The following is a 19,136-nucleotide window of genomic DNA, read 5'->3' on the forward strand; positions in this document are numbered from 1 at the left end:
GTTCTGAAAGTCTGAATTACTATTATAAACATCCAACTCAACTTGAAACCACTCAGCGAACACCGCAACATCGAGGACTTAGCAACTACCAATATACACAAGATAATCCCCTCTTGAACATTACTTAGGTCCAGCCTAACGTGGCAGAGGCATTAGCAACTGTGGTGCCGTGTGCCCACCGTCTACCCACATATGTAAGGATCCACACAAACGTATACGATAGCCTGAGGGCCAGCGATTACCTTTATTTATAAAGTTTTAGGGATTCATAATCCCATGTAAACATTTAAAGACTCGATTTATAAAGTTGTATAGAGTTTGGACGTATTCACATTTGTTTTGATCAATGTGTCTCAGTGATTTATGCTTCTTGTTACCTCGAACCTATAGTACGAGAATAACCTTTTATTAATACAAGATCAACGATCTAGCTTCAGACCTTTAGTCTGTTCGCATAACCTTTACCTTGATATCAATTTCTTTTTATAAAATATAAGGACCTTTAGTCCTTTCTTTGTTCATCATTTATTCACTATGTTTCTACTTCATGAAGAAACGTATATATCGAGTTTCTTCTTTCATAAGAAACATTTATAAAAACTTTATATAAAATAAAGAAATCATATTCTATCCCTAATCTCGTCTTTGAAATCTATATCTCACTCATTATCTGATCAATGTATGGGCTAGGCTTCACTCGAGCAGCATTTCAACTTATCGTCGGATAATCGAAAGAATAAACCAACAGAGGTTCTACTACTTGTATGTACTTCGAGACAACGAGTGTGTCGGATAACGACACGTTTTACGAGATTATGTATGTGATTGGACGAATTAGAATTCATCTACGGCCACCTACTTATAGGCAGGAAAATGTTCTTGAGGCAAAACCATTGTACTATTGTAGCAAAGAACCAAGCACGTATACTCTCCCAAAACTTAGGGGTATGTTTACCGTCACCTTCGATAAAAATAAAAACCTAGTATTAGTAAAAAAACATGACATATATATATATATATTTTATTTTTTATAATTTACCTTGAATTAAGTCTTCGGATAAGTCAATCCACCCATGTGCCAACGCAATCTCCTCATCCGTTTCCCACTTTAATCTTTCGCCTTTTTCCCTGGTTGTTTGACCTTTGGGTATTTTTAATGGCTTCGTTTACCTTTGATGTGGTACGAGCTACTTGTGGTCGATGTAACATATTGGTGTACGGTTCCATGGTGGGTAACAGAACGGGTTGATAACCTTGTTGGTTGGCAAAGAGCATAGAAAGGGTTAGTAGGGTCATTGTTGTTTGTAAGCAAATTTCTCCACCAAAATTGAGCCGATTCCCACAGTTCCGAGTTTAGGATCGGGTTTGAGCTCGAGTTTGAGTTCAGGTTTGAGTTTGGGTTCATGATTGTAAAAATTTGAGAAATTGATTGTATTTTGAGAAAAATTGGAATGTTGAATTAAATGGACTTTAGAAATTGGAATAAAATGATGCTGAGAAATTGTTTGTATAAATAGGTAAATTTTTTTATTGAAACGATAATATTACCAATTTACCATTAAAAATGGAGAGGGCCCACCAACACATTCTCTTTTTCGCCCAACTTAGCCAGAACCCCCCACCCCCTCCCCCCTTTACGCCCCTGGGCGGTGTTCCCCTCTAACGTCGCCCCAAAATTACCCCCTAAATCGCCCATAGCGAACAACTTAACCATTCGTAAACTCATAATACTTGTCTTTTAACATCCATAAACCATTTGTTAATTAAGTAATTTAAACAAACATTAGTTAATATACAACTAGAGTTTGGTTTAAATAAGAAGTTTGATATTCCTATGAAGACTAAGAAGGAGACCATTTCGGTCCACTACTTTAATCTCAAGAACCCACTTAAGATAATCTCAAAACCTCACTTACATTTTCACTTATCTCCTACAACCACCACCACTCCACCACCCACCGCCACCACCTCATCGGAAAATTTGTTGAGAAATTTCACCAAAAAAGTCACGGGGAATTTCCGCCAAAAAAGTCATCGGAACTTTCGCCGGAAAAGTCAAGATTTTTTGGCCAAAAAAGTCACCTGGAATGTTTGCCTGAAAGCACAATGAAAAAAACACAAGGTAAAAAATACAATGGAAAGACAAATTGAAAAACACAATTTGATAGAACACAATTTTGTAAAAACCCATTATTTTTTTTAATTTTTATATAACAATATGGTAATTATATAAAAAATAAAAAAAAACACTCGTTATTATGGTGATTTAAAAAAAACATGTTGTATAGAAAAGTTATAGATGTTTTAAAATGATTGGGGAGTTGACATGTGCATTGCATGTGAGGTAAGAAAGTCAACAAATGTGTTATCCATATCATACATTTCCCTTATCTAACGGTTGATTTGTTAAATTGCTGTGAATAGAGTAGAGAAAAAATTGTAATAAAAAGATATAAAAAAATAATATTTAATTGAACATGAGAGAGCAATGAAATACCAACTTTTAGTGTAATTATCATTGTTGTTGTGACCGGACCGGACCGGCCGGTCGAACCGGTCTGACCGGGATTCGGTCCACCGACCGGTCCGGTTCTATATACTCGCTCGGCTGTAAGAGAACCGGCCGGTCCGAACCGGTTTGACCGGTCGAAACCGAAAAACCGGACCGGTTGAACCGGTTTTCAATGGAAAAAAAATATATTTTTTTGAAAAATCCTATTTCCAGCATCACCCGTCTTTTTTGACCAAATTTGTTCGGCCGGTCTGACCGGTTCAACCGGTTGAACTGGTGAACCAGTTGGCTTTCCGGTTCGGTGTCCGGTCCGGTTATGAAAACATTGGTAATTATAGATATATGAATGTGGGACCTGCTGGGAATGCTCTTAGAGCATTCTCAACCTCTTCCCTAAATATATGCGAGAGAAATTTATAAATTATATAGTATGATTATAAATGATTGTGAGTAAAGGAGAGAGAAAATGTTATATAAGAAAGTTAAATTTGATGTTTCACTGTTCATACTGTATAATATTTTAATATTTTTTGAGAAAGTGGTTGCAGTGAAGAGGAGAGAGAAGTAATAATGATAAAAGTGTATTATTTAATTGAAAATGAGAGAGAAACTATAGTGATTTTTAGTATAATTGTATGTTATACTAACCTTTGAACCCGTGTGTTACACGGGATTGTCAAATGATCGAAATTTAGGTATTTAATCATACGTAATTTATGGATTTTCATTTGAATTTATAGATTAATTTTAATATTATCACACACACGTCAAATGTTACATATTTAAATTTTACATTTTCTTAAGATTGAGATAATGTTTTAAGATGAATAAAATCAATTATTGGTACCTAAACATATTAAAGATGTTTTTTTTTCATGATCAATATGAATGTAAGTTAAATAGTGTTTTACAAATTGTAAGATTATAAATATTGAATTTATTCAATGAAATTTAAAGTACACATATAATTAAATATCTATTATAAACATAAATCATTAAATATTATACGATAATGGTTCGTAGGTTATTATTTAATTACTTTAATAATTCACTGTTTGATTTTAAACTTATTATAGATATTCAATAGTTTATATATATATATATATAAATCATGATCAAACTTTCTATATCTGATAGTAAAATTAGATAGAGCGGGTTAGTATAAGTTATTGTGATTTAAATTATATTAAAAGCTTTTTTTTCACATGAGTTACAACTAATTAGTCATTCAAATTAAACACATGACTTATGAGAAAAACCAAAGTTTAGAATTAATGTGATTATAACAAATTATCATTATTATTTTTATTTATTAGTATAGGTTGATAGATAGATATGGATATAGAGGGTGTTAAATATGGGGTGGGTTATGGATTCAAATACCAAAACTTGTAAATATTTAATGGTTAAAAAAATAATAAATAAAATCAAACGTAGAAACAAGTCGGATTGACTGACACTGACACTGACACTGACACTGCCACCTCACCAACCTATCTACTTTCTCTCTCCCATATGTATGCATGTACATGTCATAGACCATACAATAATAACAAACGTAAAAGTCTACAGACTCGTTGCGGTAATCTCGGCGTGACAAGCATCTCACTCCTCTTCTATATCTAGATGCATGCGCATTTATTCAAACAAATCAACCAACAATTAAATTAATATAACTAGCTAGCAATAGCAATGGATCATATAGACGACGACTCCTTCACTCAACCAGGTGCTGTTCCATTCAAGTGGGAGATCCGACCCGGTGTCCCCAAGCCCCTAAACCACCAAAAACCGTCTAGCCATCGCGCTTCGCCTCTCAAGCCACCACCCTCTAGCCCCACATCCTTCCATTTCCCCTCACCACGAACTCAATCAGCCCGCTTCCAGTCGGTCATCGGCCAACCCGAAGTGGTAACAATGGGTTGCTTTCAAACCCGGAAAGGATATGGCCAAAGGAAAAATATAACCCACAAGCTCCACGTGTACAAGACGGACCTTGAGACGTTGTCCGCGTGGTCTGAGTCAACTCGAAGGTCGGGATCACCGTTTTATAATGGCTCGTTGGCGGGTGTGAGTGATGCAGAATGGGCGGGGTATGGGTTATTCTAAAGTCGAGTATTAATGTGTTTTCTAGTATATTAGTTTTGTGATACATATGAATGAATCAGGTTTAAGTGAAGTGGCCTAGTGGCCACTCTGTACTTGGTCATGAAATAATTTAATGTGTGATCAAGATTTTGTTCCAGAGCCGAAATAAATGTTTAATGTTATGACCAACTTTATAAACTATCCTTTTTTTTTTTAATTCAAATCATTAAAAGCTTCGATTTTTTATTATTTTTTTAATGGCCAACAAATCCTCCATACAGACTGCGGGCTAAATTCATCATATCGGGATACACTTGTCTTTTGACCCGGGGAAAACTCTCACATAAGGCCAACGTCCGTAAACACTTGTCTAAACGCATGACAGTGCGATGAAATAAAGTGCGTTCGGTTTAAGGATCCAACTAGTTAGCGTCACCTACTCGTCTATTCTTCTATCATCACCCTGGTGCCGCTAAAACTAAATGTTAGAGTAAGATTCGAATCTGGGTCACATGAAACACCAAGTTTCTCTCTTACCACTCCACCACAACTCCACAAGCTCATTGATGTTTTGATCTTTTCTAAACAAGCATTTATGTTACTAATATATATTTTTTTTAATCATTAAATCTTATGCATTCGAAATATAACAATGAACAGTAATGTAACTATACAAAGGGGGTGTTTGGGATTCCTTATTTTACCTCCTTATAACTTTTCATTAAGTTAATAAGTTATAAAATTGTAACTTATTAAACTTTTCCTCTCACAATACAAACAATCCCAAACAAAAGTTAATAAGTTATAAGTTGGTGAAAATAAGCAATCTCAAACACCCCCAAATTATGTTCTAAGTTCAAGGCAGTGTTAAAGCTCAAAATAAAAGGAACGTTTCACTTAACATGAATGTCCATTTTTTTATAATAACCTATCATGTTTTCACTTTGCACTTGTAATTGTACTCTTTACCACTAAATAACAGTAATTACATATTCTTAAACTATTCTTAATTCATAGGGTCAAACTGGCTTTTACTTTATGTAAAAGAAACATCAGTTATACATGTTTTTTGAAACAAAACTTATTAGTCTGTCATGAGAAATGAGTACTTAAATTAAATAAACAGCATCTACTACAACCATGCCATAATTATGCAGGATGTATACACCACCAGCTTGTGTGTAACAGAAATCAACCAACCAAGATGCGATCGCGTAAAAATAAAACAAAAACCGTGCCTGGAAATACAACATTAAACTTGAAATCATCTCATTTGCAATTTGGTGTAACGATCAGCTGCTATAGATAATGATTGAATCGAAACTGGGAAAGATGGGCCCATCTGCATCACACCAATCGTTTAAGTTAGTTTCAAAGTTGCCCATCAAATTACAGTTGACAAAAAAAACGTAACGATAATAATTACTTTGTTACAATTCTGTAATTTTAATAAGTTCAACATAATATTACGGTATTGTAATAATAAAGGTAGCAAGGAGGTTACCGTGCTGCAGATATGGAAGGTGGTCACGTATCCAGCATACTTAGAACCTACACAACAACCAAAAAAAGCCCATTGTCATTAAGTGCCAAATAGTAGATATTTAGTCTGGTTTTCACTCATGATATAAAAGCTATTTACTTTTCTTTAATCCTGCAGGCTTGGCAAGCAAAAGAGCATTAACAAAGGCTCCCATATTTTCACATAAAGCCTCTTCTGTAAAACTGACCTGTTTCACATAATTATGCAAGACAGTTAAATTGCGAATCACATGTAAGTGATGTAACACAAACCTTAAAAGAGAACTGATTACCTTCCCGAGACCAACATGAACAATTGCTGACTTGTCTTTCTTAAATGTGATGTTTTTCTTTGCTTCTTTCACTGCCCTTGAAATATCAGTGGTTACAGAGCCATCCTGTACAAGAAAATAAAACGACGCATAAGCATGGCATGTAAGTAGCTTTAAAGAAGAAGAAACAATGAAGTTATGACTCACTCTTGCGTTTGGCGTTAAACGGTTGAGCTTTTTCGATATCTGCCAAAAGAGAATAACAAATTCCATTATATAAACTAGATAGATGATTTCGCGACATTACATATTCTGAGATGAAAAATGCAGACCTCTTTTCCTATTCGTGGCATAAGTTGAGGCATTGCAATGCACTTGTCAATGTCCTTTATGTTAATACTGCCTGCAAAAGGTTGAATTAAGATATAAAGATCCCGTAGTAAAAAAAGTTCCTAACAAAATATTTTTAAAAGCATTATAGCATGAGATTGATGAGTTACCATTTTTAATTCCTTCAATAAGGTCCTCACCACCAACCAAATCAGCCCCTGCAGCTCTAGCCTTGTCAGCAGCTGTTCCTTCAGCAAACACAGCCACCCGAAGAGCCTGCAAAACACAAACTACCATTGGGTAAACTAATTACAAAAGCAACATCAAATATGTACCAATATTGAAATCATAGATCATAATCAAGTATAGATAGTACCTTTCCACTGCCATGTGGAAGAGATAATGAGCCAGTAAGTTTCTGCACGTTTGAACAAAGTAACAACATAAGATAACCCAAGTCAAAATAGTCAATCATGTAGTTGACAAGAAAATATTAACCAGGAAAATGATGGTTTTAAGCTTGGATTAGAATTAGATATTTGCAGCAATTAGAACAAAAGAGAGGATGAAGGATTGCAATTGAATGAATTGCAAATTAAAATGAAATAGATAAAGGCCTTTATAGGCAAAATAGTAACGTAAACAAAACAACTAAGTCAAAACAAACTAGTTATTAACTTGCAAAAGAACCGGCTCACAAAGACTTGTTAGCAACGGTGATTTATTCAAACTTCAAACTAAAACTTGCACGTGCAATCCAACTAAACCTTCAGCCCATGACCTTATCCAAAAGCTTGAATTATTTTTTATCACCTCCCCGTAATTCAAACTTTTTCATTCCCATTAGCTGCCTGAAATGCATAAACTTCTCATGTGATAAAGCTTTGGTTAACAGATCAGCAACCTGTTCTCTAGTGCTGCAAAACTCGAGTTTCACATATTCTTGTGTCACCATTTCTCGTATAAAGAGATACTTCAATTCAATGTGCTTCGATCTACTATGCATACTTGGATTCTTTGATAAACATATGGCAGATTGATTGTCACAGAATATGGTCGTGGCACTTACTTGTTTCATTTTTAGATCCTCCAAAATTTTTCTTAGCCACATAGCTTGGCAGGTTGCAGCAGTGGCTGCAATGTATTCTGCCTCAGTGCTCGATAACGCAACAGTGTGCTGCTTTTTAGTACTCTAGGTAATCACAGCATCTCCAAGAAAGAACACATTCGCTGATGTACTTTTACGATCATCTACACATCCTGCCCAATCACTATCGGTGTATCCCGTTAAAACCATTTTCTTATTATTGCTAGCTCGACTGAACCACAAGCCATACTTTAACGTTCCTGAAACGTATTTTAGAATTCGCTTTGCAGCACCAAAGTGAAGCTTAGAGGGATGCTGCATAAACCTTGAAACTAAACTCACCGCATATGTGATATCGGGTCTTGTGTGAGTTAGGTATATAAGGCTTCCCACCAAGCTTCTATATATCCCTTCATCAGTCTTTTCTGCATTATCTTGCATTTGCAGCTTTTCATTGGAGTTCATTGGAGTAGTCTCTTCTTTGCAGCCACTCATCCCAAACCGAGTAAGTAGCTCAGCAGCATATTTAGCTTGTGACATGAATATCCCATCTTGAGTCTGGTGAATCTCCAATCCCAGAAAATAAGACAACAGACCTAAATCTGTCATTTCAAATTGTGACATCATACCTTGTTTAAACTCAGAAACAAGTGATGGGTTAGAGCTGGTGCATATGATATCATCAACGTATAAACAAACATAAATGACATCATTTGCTTCAGTTTGTTTGATATGCAAGGTTGGTTCATTGTTGCTTCTTTGGTAGCCATTCGTAACAAAATATTCATCAATCTTGCTGTACCATGCTCGTGATGATTGTTTCAACCCATATAGGGCCTTTTTGAGTAGGTACACTTTATCTTCGCTTCCTTCGACCTTGAAACCCTCTGGCTGTTGCACATAAATTTCTTCCTTGAGATCCCCGTTAAGAAAGGCTGATTTTACATCAAGTTGGTCTATACTCCACCCTTGATGAGCAGCAACAACCAAGACTATACGAATAGTCTCAAATCTTGCAACGGGAGCGAAAGTTTCTTCATAATCTATACCTTTTTTCTGAGAGTACCCCTTCGCCACCAACCTTGCCTTGTATTTCACCACATCACCATTAGGCCCCACTTTAGTTTTAAATAGCCATTTGATGCCGACTAGATTCTTTCCAGGTGGAAGAATGGTAAGCTGCCATGTATTGTTCTTTTCAATAGCAGCTGATTCTTCTAGCATTGCCTGTTTCCACTTTTATAAATAGCTTCACTATAAGTAGACGGGTCAGATATATTAAGGGCAAATTGACAGTTTTCATAGAAATCTGGTGGAACCTGCATCTCAACAGTAGAGTTATAGACTTCATTTAAACTTTTGGTTCTCAGGAGTGGAGACGATGAACTAGAGCCAGAACCATGACCATGCTCAGATGAGTCCCCACTAGAGACCATAGGTGAGTGAACGGGTAAAGGTGTATGAATACTAGAGTTTAAAGTCTCATCTATGGTCTGTGGTGAAGAGGGAACTACTGTATCATTTGCAGGGTTGGAGGCGTGCTCACTTGGAATGATTGGAAATGGGTCAATGTAGTAGCTTGCATAAGCTTGATCTCCGGCTTTAAATGTTTCTACCCAATCCCACTTTGTATCTTCAAGAAACACCACGTTACGCCTCGTAATAAACTTCTTGTTTGTTGGATTGTACAGTCGGTAACCACTACTTTGAGTAGAGTAACCGATGAACACACATTTTTCTGACTTGTTGTCTAACTTTCTTCGACCTTGTGAGGGAATTAGGCTATATGCTACACACCCAAACACCTTCAAATACTTAACATTCGGTTTCTTGTTGGACCATGCCTCCAATGGTGTTTTGCCTACAACAGCAGTCGTAGGCGAAACATTTATCAAATGAACAGCAGTTGCCACCGCTTCTGCCCATAAAAAGTTTGGCAGATTTCTTTCTTTCAACATACTTCTTGTTAACCCCATGATTGTTCGATTTTTTCTTTCAACAACACCATTGTGTTCGAGAGTGTGAGGAATAGTAAGTTCCTTCACTATCCCATATTTTTCCCAATAGGCACTGAATTCATGTGAGCAGAATTCTCCACCCCTATCTGTTCTCAGGACTTTAATGCTACGCTCACTTTGTTTCTCAATCATGTTCCTGAAAACTTTAAATCTTTCAAAGGCATCTGATGTATTAGCAATGAAATACACCTAACACATGCGAGTAAAATCATATATAAACAGTAAGTAGTACAGGCTATGACCAAGACTGGGAGTTTGCATGGGACCACAGAGGTCTGCATGAATCAACTCCAATCGCTTGGTTGCCCTCCACGATTTTGAATCAAAAGGAAGCTTGGCTTGTTTTCCCATAATACACCCTTCACAAACAGAGGTTTGATTGATAATGGGAAGGCCGGTCACCATTGCATTGTCATGTAGAGATTTCAAACTGACATAGTTAAGGTGACCGTACCTTAGGTGTCATAACCTTGTAGGTGTAAGTGGGACAACCTCATGTTCACATAATTCAGCCTTTGTAGCATCTAATAAAAACATGTTATTGTTTGAAACCGAAATGTTCATTAAGGTTACCTCATTTCTCTTGATCACACACTTGCCTTTATCAAAGTGGAGGGAATAGCCCTTCTTCATCAACTGGCCTATGCTTAGTAGATTATATTCCAGCCTGGGTGCATAATAAACATCATCGAGCAGCTTGTGAACGCTTTTCCCGGTGTCAATTCGAACCGTGCCTTTTCCTTCAATAGCCAGTTTCTTTTTATCTCCCAATTGAACTTCCAACTTGAAGGATTCATCAAGTTGTGTGAATGAAGCCTTTGAACCCGTCATATGATTCGAACATCCAGAATCAATGAACCATAGACTATTAGTGTTACCGTTCGATTGGGTATGAGTCATGAATGAGCAAGCATCTTCAACCTGGCTAATAATAGCCATAAACAGCCGTTGTTCCTCTTTATTTTCACTCTAATCAGTCTCTTCGGCTGCAACATTTGCGTGTGGCTCTTCATTGAACCAACAATCTTTCTTAAAATGACCGTACTTGTTGCAGTGAGTGCATTATGGTACCTTGGATCTGTCAAAGCCATGACCACGGCCACGACCACGACCTCTTGATCCACCACGTGCCTGTTGATTATTTTCTTGAAAAACTTGAAGGGCTTGCTCATCTGATTTCTCTCCTTTTTCAGGGGTGCGGCTGTTGATACGTTCCTCTTGTGACTGTAGTGAGCCCATTAGTTTAACAGGAGAGAGCGTTGATAGATCAAGAGATACCTCAATTGAAGGAACGACATAATCAAATTTAGGAGAAAGACTCCGAAGAATTTTCTCCACAATGGTTTGATCTGCCACTTCTTCACCATACGCTTGTTTTTGACTCACGATAGCCATCACTCGTGAGAAATATTCACCCACAAGTTCACTGTCTTTCATGACAAGATTTTCAAAATCCCGTCTCAGCCCTTGCAACTTTACAGCTTTCACTTGCGTATCTCCCTGGAACTCCATCTGAAGGATCTCCCAACTCTCCTTCGCTGATTTGGCTGCTGCAATTCGGGAGAAGAATTGATTGTGCACACCCTGCTGGATAATAGCCATGGCATGTGCATCTCTTCTTCTAGCGGTTCTCAATTTGTTCTGGTCTTTTTCACTGTCCGCCTATCTCCACCAGGTCCCATAAATCTCGTGACTTTAGGTTAGTTTTAATCCTAATGCTCCAGTGCTCGTACTCTTCTCCTTTGAACACAGGAATTGGGGTCGGAGCAGTTGGTAAGGTACTCGTTTGATCGGACATAGGAATTTTGGAGGGTTAGGAAAGTGCAGGAAGGTATTGAGCCAATGCTCTGATACCACTGATGGTTTTAAGCTTGGATTAGAATTAGATATTTGCAGCAATTAGAACAAAAGAGAGGCTGAAGGATTGATAATTTCTATTGAATGAATTGCAAATTACAATGAAATAGATAAAGGCCATTATAGGCAAAATAGTAACGTAAACAAAACAACTAAGTCAAAACAAACTAGCTATTAACTTGCAAAGAACCGGCTCACAAAGACTTGTTAGCAACGGTGATGTTTATTCAAACTTCAAACTAAAACTTGCACGTGCAATCCAACTAAACCTTCAGCCCATGACCTTATCCAGAAGCTTGAATTATTTTTTATCAGAAAATTCAATATGACAAAGCAAGGTGACTATTCTCAATGAAAAATATTTTCAAAAAAAATGTGAAACATTTAGCTTTTAAAAGCCTATATTTCTTATGAAAAGTCTAGAAATGGCAAAGAGGCTAATGCATCGATAAGTTCTCATTTACATCACTTTAATCTTAGTTTATCAATGTCCAGTCCACAATTAACACATAAACATAGTACTTTGTACTATTAGAATATCAGTTGCGGATGACAATTAACCATTTGATAGTATAAAAACATATTATCAGATTCAAAAAGTGACATGAGCCAGACATCTGTGTTTAAGCCAGACATAATCCATGGTACCAATAACGAGTTAGAAAGAAAGTAACATACCAGATCAGTACGACGCAGATCAACAGCTAATTTTACATGTGCTTCCAAGGTCTCATCAAAATTACGCTTGGCATTAGCCTGAAAGATAAATAAAAAGACAACAAATCAAAAACTACAGTAAAAGAAAATTAGCTCAAATTCACTAACAAAATATATATATGCCAAAATTCTTATGCTATGGCATATGAAAACATATAGATGAAACATAAGTCATGCATACAGAAGATGAGTTAAAGTCTTCATTTATAATTACATAGATTATATGTACCAAAAATCAATTCATGCATCCTACCTCCTACAAAATGATATTCCATCGTTCCAACAAGATACAATACTTTACATAGCATAACTTGATAAAAATGTGACTGTTGATTAAATGTCCAAAATATCTCTCAACAGAAACTTGTGAAACAATCACACAACATAAAGCTAGTAATCAACTAATTTCAAAAAGTGATTACTAATGGGCATAAAAGTAAACAATATAAAAATGTGTACTTGCTATAAAGATAAGGAACAATATTGTTAAGTTCAGATAACCAAATACAAGAAAGTGATGCATTTTTTAGGTCTGATCTAAAAACCAAAACAATGTTAAATCGTAAATCATGACAGATGCAAACAATATGCAACATAAGATCAATCTCTAATCTTAATACGTCATCAACAGGGTCTTAATCAAGATTTTAAACAATAATAGAAAAAATTAGCAAGAAAGCACCTTGATATTCCACCGCCCAAAAAAAATGCAACAGGTGACTTGGCATAAAAATGTGAGTATTGATCAAATGTCCAAAATATATTTCAACAGAAATAAAGTACAGGAAACTTGTGAACCAACATAAAGTTATCGATTTTAAAAAAATGATTAGTAATGGACATGAAAGTAAACTAAGATTAAAATTGGCATACCTTGATATAAAAATGATTACTTGACATAACTTGATAAAAATGTGACTGTTGATCAAATGTCCAAAATATCGAAAACTTGTGAAACAACATAAACTTAGCAATTGACTAAACTCAAGAAATGATTACTAATGGGCATATAAAAGTAAACTAGGACCGAAAGCCTAAAACTTGCTACAAAGATAAACAACAATGTTGCTGATTTCAGATAACCAAAACCAAGAAAGTGACGCAATTTTATTAAGTCTAATCTAAAAACCGAAACAACCAATTGTATAATCTTGATAGATGCAAACACTATAACTATAGAGCATAAGATCAATCTCTAATCTCTAAAATATCACATCTCATGTCAGCGACAGCAATGCGAGTTACAACATGAGGGTGTTAATAAAGATTTGACCTTTACAAGCTGCACAGCCTCCTTAAGATCATGAACAACCTTCTGCCCCTTACTATTATTACTCTTCCTTTCCTCCGCCTTCACCAGCTTCGGAAACGGCACGGGTTGTTCTTCAACCCCAACCCGAAACACCCGCCTCATCACCCGATTATCTGCTTCAATCTTCCTCCTTTCCGCCTCCATTTCCTCACTTTCACCACCACCAGCAGCATCCTCCGGCAACGGTGCCACCCTATTCGGATACAAAGGATTAAAATCCTTCACGAACCGAGCGTCTTCACGACTCCAACCCTGGGTATTGGAACCGGGTGGTTTGATTGGATAAGAAACGGGTTGAACGGGTACGCATTGGGGTGGGTTGGAATTGGGGTCGTTTGGGGGTGAAGAACAGAGTGATCTGTGAAGCAGCAGCCATGGGGATGACGAAGAACAATAACAAGAGATTGGAGAGTGGCGGCGAGCTTGAGAAAGCAGGCGTTGAAGGGCCGCCATGAATGCTGGTAAGTGAGTGGTGGGTTTAGATTTACCGGTTTGAAAACAAGATCTTAACTTAAACTTACACACAAACGACTTTCAATTCCAACCCAAACGATTTAAAGCCCAATCTCAACAAGCTAACTTTCTTTCTACGCCGACCACATCCCTTGTCTGGGTCTCACACTAGACCACCCAATTGTTAGGACTTAAAAGACTTACGACTTAACTATTTATCATTGGTTACTTGCTTGTCTTTGGGCTACCCGATAAAAAAATATATGACGGCCACCATATATGTAGCAATAGTCGTGTTGGCTAAGTCAACATCATGCTACGAAAGTGCGAGACATGTAGGAAGAAATGCACTAGGAAATATTTTTTTAAATAGACATTAAAATGCCAAAATGTGAAGAAAAAAAAAAGTAAATGTAATTATAATGTTTTCTTTGATAACAAAGTAATGATCATCCTATGCTTGTGACTCAAAAGGTGGTTCGATTGAGTGATTCATATCAGAGAATAGAGAACAACACATAGATTGAGTGACTCATATCAGAGAATAAAGAACAACACATGTTAGCCAAACTACCAAAGCGGTTAACAGTTTTAAATAGTTAACTAACAATAACAAGCAAAAGAACAATAACCACCCAAATACATAGTGAGGAATCCTAAACTTGGGATAATACATAATCCTAAACCTCAACATCATATTTTCACTCCTCGTCGTTGAAGTTCATCCATCATAAGATGTGCGACTGAGTCATAACCCATCTCCCGAGCTACATTACACAAACAAATTTATTACAATATGGCGCATAATGACCATTACTATATAGAAAAACATGTCAAACCTCTGAATATGGCAATCCCAGTCGGCGCCATCTTTCGCTTCTTCAAGCACAAGGAGCTATGATGATAATAGCAATAAGAAGCATCAAGTAAGAATAACATATACCCGACTGAAATTGATAGTTTGATACCATATGGAAGTAACAAACTAGCGAGTTTAAAACGTCATAATGTGGTGACGTTTGTACCTGTTGCATATCCAGTAAGGTTTGGATCCTTCTTCTTCTATGCAGTGAGGGCACTTCCATTGCTTGTTGTTTCTCACTTCTTCCATTTCTGCCACAACAATTATCTAATCATCTCAAAACTTTCATCAAAATGACTACTGAGCTAACTTGATTTTCAAACTTACCTTCACCATACCTAACCTTAAGGCAAGCTCTACAAAGTACACCATTGCTAGAGTGACACACTGAGCAATCGGTCTTACCTGAGTGAGTTTAAATAATGTGAGTGAGATTGCATTCACAAATAATGAAGTTCATATGAAAAAAGGAGATTGTAGCATATGCACTAACCTAGGCATGGTTGATCAACATCAAGGTCATTGCACCTTTTACAGTCTTCTTCACCACACAATTTCTTTTGCCTATAAAAGTCAAAAGTTTTGAAGTTGAATAATAAACATAATAATATTCATTGTGAATTGAAGGGTGCAATAATTAATAAATAGCATATGAACCAACAACTGATACACATAAATGCATAAAGAATGTGAGAAACTATGCTAAATAGATGGTTAAAATAATGCAAACAACATATGCAAGACACATGAATGAAGTTCTGCAAACAACGTATGCATAATCAGTTATAAATAGACCTGCAAAAATGGCAGCAAATTCCAAACACAGGATCATAAATGCTCCCCCTTCCTTTGCTCATGCACCGTCGTTCAGACGAAACATCCGGAGAATGACACCGTCTCACATCCACATAAGGAGCATTGGCTGGCCTCCTCTCCTTCTCTTCACCATCTTTACCTTCCAAATTAATATCAGTACAGAAATTTTCCGATATTTTGGGCACAAATACAAGACCTAATTTGTATTTGAACTAGGGGTGTGCATGAAACCGAAAAAACCAATCATACATAACCGAACCAAAGCAAAAACGGACGGTATGGCTTTATGTTTTTTTAAAAACTGAAGTTTCGGTTCGGTTTCAGTCTTATCTGTAATTAAAAATGAAATGAATTTATAGATTTCCGTTTAATCCAAATATTTTAGCCCAAATACATTAAAATAAAGTATACATTAACAAAAAACAAACTTTTGGCCTAAATTCATTATTATTTTTTGCCAATTTTTGCCCCTAAAAATTTCAAGCCCAAATGTCAAAAACCAAAAAAACCGAACCAGACCTAAATAAAAGCTGAAAACCGAACAATTTCAAAAAAAGTCTTTCGGTTTTTGGTTCATTTTAGCCCAAAACCGAACCACCCCCTAATTTGAACGAAGAGGGTAAAGCACTTGGGGACTTGATTAGAGGAAGTTGGAGAGATGGAATCAAGGCAGCCGGAGAGGTAGGGTTTAGTAGTTTCAAGCGACTGGAGCGGCGCAAAGGAAGACTACTGAAATCAGCCTTAACATACTTCCTCTTGGGTGATTTCACAGGAGTGGTCTTTTGCAGCCCTAAGGAAGCCAATCGAGCCTGCGATTTGGACCGACTTTAGTTAGTATGGTCAGCAGATAAAAGAGAGGGTAGGGTGTATTGTAACCTGGTTTTCGGATATGCGAGCGTTTCGGATGTTTTCGTACTCGATTTTGGCCGGAAACCTTCCCATTGTTGTTGTCTGGTTCAACAATCGCAGGCAGTTAGTCTCAACGGATATAAACTTTGAAATTTGAAAAGCAAAGCAGCAGCCGTGGCTTATTATATCCTCCACCAAACCTTCTTTTCTCACCAATCAAGGGCTTCTTTGTGGTGGCATTACTAAAATAATATTGTTTATAAGAATTCAATCCTAAATCAATTAATTCACAAAATCTCAAACATTCGATTACGAAAAATTGTTTAATCAACGCAAACAAATGTAAAGATTAAACTAACCGAATGATTAACCAAATCCAAATCCAAAGCTAAGGTTCAAAACATTGACAATACAAAATACAACACTACCCTACGCCCGGAGAAGGTCACAAAAGCTTTAGCCTTGCATCTTCATCTTGAATATCTTGATCATGGTGTAGAAGGATGAAAGCATTGATGATTAAAGTGTGTTCGGATGGTGGAAAACGGCTCCAAAATCGCCCCAATATGATAAAGTATGAAGGATCTTCAACCCAGGGTTTAACCGGGCTTTTATATAGAAGAAAACCCGACTTGTGCGCCCGCCGTAAGCTACGACCTGGCCACCGTAAGCTACGGTGGGTGTGAATAAAGCATAGACTGTAAGGCAGAGCCTCAAGCACGTAGCCTACTAGTCCATCGTAAGCTATGGTGAGATCACCGTAAGCTACTCTGACAGCTTTCTTAGATATATTGTTTCTTCATAAAATCTTCATTCCAACTTCAATTTCCTCCCAGTTTATGGCCACGTCTTCGTAGTTCAACTCTCTATCATATCGTATTCCATTACTTTCATTCCAGTCCATTCTAAATGCTCCAAATTAGTTCCTTCAAGCTCCGAGCGCCTACAATCGTAAAACCAATCAAAGTACTCGTGTTCGACATATATAAACAACTAAAACACCAAATATTAAACATTTTAAAGCACGTTATTTCACCCACACAGAGAGTACTCGGAAATGGTATTAAACAACTAAAACACCAAGTATTAAACGGACCCTAGGCGGCCGATTGAGGAGTTCGATGTACTCGGAGATGGTAAACATAAAGCAAATTAATTTTTGGAGATTATATATATGTGTGTGTGTGCGCGCGCGCCAAATATCATAAGAGAAATACATTTTTAAATACAAAATTATTCTAAAAATTACTAATCATTAGTTAAAAAATGATATTTTTCTTTAATATCACAGAGATATGAATTATGCTTTATTTTTTAAATCAAAATCGACCGACTAGATTTAATCCTGGCTGAGGTTGACCAGTTTTTATTAATTCTTAGTAACTAGGCGGAGTTAAAAAAAACCCGCATCGACACCATACCTTATAGCGCGTATTCGGGGAGTGCTCGGCCTTGTAGACCTACTTTTACAAAATTAGTAGATTCCATATGCATAACCGCCAAGAGTAAACAAAATATTGTAAATGTAAGATTTAAAAGAAAATAAAACGTAAATATTGAAAAAATGTGAATGAAGGTATGTTTATTCCCCCCCCCCCCCCCTCTCATTTTTTAGCATATCAAAAGTTTGATCCAAAACAATATATTATATATATGTATATATATTAGTAAGATTTATCCTATTATCATTATTATTTGACTATATGCACACTAAAAATGAGATTTTCTTGGAGGCTCTTAGATATTCGTAGTATTGGAGGGTGTTGCTCTTAAATAAAGTGTCTTTACACAAGGACATGTGTTTGTCTCATTTCTTGTGAAAGGTGGTCCTAAAGTAAAATAAAAAGTTTTATATAAATATTGTGTGTAATTAGTAGGTGATGAGCTGAAAATTAAAGAGGGTATTTAATAATATTTGTAAGATTGGAGATAAAACTGAGATTTTTAAGATTTGTAATAATATTATGTGCCAGATGATGTGGCAGTTAAGGATGCTTAATGCATGTCGCATTGAAGATAGTCTTAAGGGTAAGTCTGGGATTGATTGAGTTTGAAAACAAATAATGCACGTAGCGTTGAAGATTCTTAAGGGTAAGTTTGGGATTGATTGAGTTTGAAAACAAATATTGACTTATTGGTTTTTTTAAAAAGCCAAGATTTGTGGCTTTTAGAAGATAGTATTTTTAACCCGATTAAAAAGTAAAATGGTTTTTTATGATTGTAAAATACTTTCTTAACTTGTCGCTTTAAAAAAAATCAAATAAGTTAATAAATTATTATCATAGTTAATCTAAGATGCATACAATTTATTTTTGCACATGTATCTAGAACTACATGGCGTTCTAAAAAGAATTTATGAAAATGCTTGAATCTAATACATTGTGTATGTCTTTATTACATCCCAATGGAGCTGTTATATGATATAATCAAGATGAGTATATG

At 36.3% G+C, this 19,136-nt stretch overlaps 3 protein-coding genes across 3 annotated transcripts; 1 reads left to right on the forward strand and 2 right to left on the reverse strand.

Moving 5' to 3' along the window:
- The first annotated feature begins 4,204 nt into the window (after positions 1 to 4,204).
- On the forward strand, positions 4,205 to 4,621 carry LOC143536058 (uncharacterized). The gene has a single exon (XM_077030143.1). It carries the CDS (start codon positions 4,205 to 4,207, stop codon positions 4,619 to 4,621), a length of 417 nt encoding a protein of 138 aa, XP_076886258.1.
- Positions 4,622 to 5,732: 1,111 nt separating this feature from the next.
- On the reverse strand, positions 5,733 to 14,167 carry LOC143536079 (uncharacterized). Its single transcript, XM_077030159.1, has 10 exons — positions 13,676 to 14,167; positions 12,364 to 12,441; positions 7,100 to 7,141; positions 6,894 to 6,999; positions 6,726 to 6,796; positions 6,601 to 6,639; positions 6,415 to 6,519; positions 6,243 to 6,330; positions 6,105 to 6,151; positions 5,733 to 5,942 (listed from the first exon to the last, which is right to left on the reverse strand). The coding sequence occupies exons 1-10, from the start codon at positions 14,165 to 14,167 to the stop codon at positions 5,865 to 5,867; spliced, it is 1,146 nt and encodes a 381-aa protein (XP_076886274.1). The 3' UTR covers positions 5,733 to 5,864.
- Positions 14,168 to 14,828: 661 nt separating this feature from the next.
- LOC143536080 (uncharacterized) lies at positions 14,829 to 16,787 on the reverse strand. The gene is made up of 7 exons (XM_077030160.1): positions 16,722 to 16,787; positions 15,825 to 16,057; positions 15,523 to 15,593; positions 15,357 to 15,434; positions 15,193 to 15,280; positions 15,007 to 15,062; positions 14,829 to 14,934 (listed from the first exon to the last, which is right to left on the reverse strand). Exons 1-7 carry the CDS (start codon positions 16,785 to 16,787, stop codon positions 14,861 to 14,863), a joined length of 666 nt encoding a protein of 221 aa, XP_076886275.1. The 3' UTR covers positions 14,829 to 14,860.
- Between the last annotated feature and the right edge of the window lie 2,349 nt (positions 16,788 to 19,136).

Source organism: Bidens hawaiensis, unplaced genomic scaffold (genome assembly GCF_021521415.1).
Source record: "Bidens hawaiensis isolate Kalapana, Puna unplaced genomic scaffold, B.hawaiensis_p1.1 tig00010732_1, whole genome shotgun sequence".
NCBI classification, from domain to species: Eukaryota; Viridiplantae; Streptophyta; class Magnoliopsida; order Asterales; family Asteraceae; genus Bidens; species Bidens hawaiensis.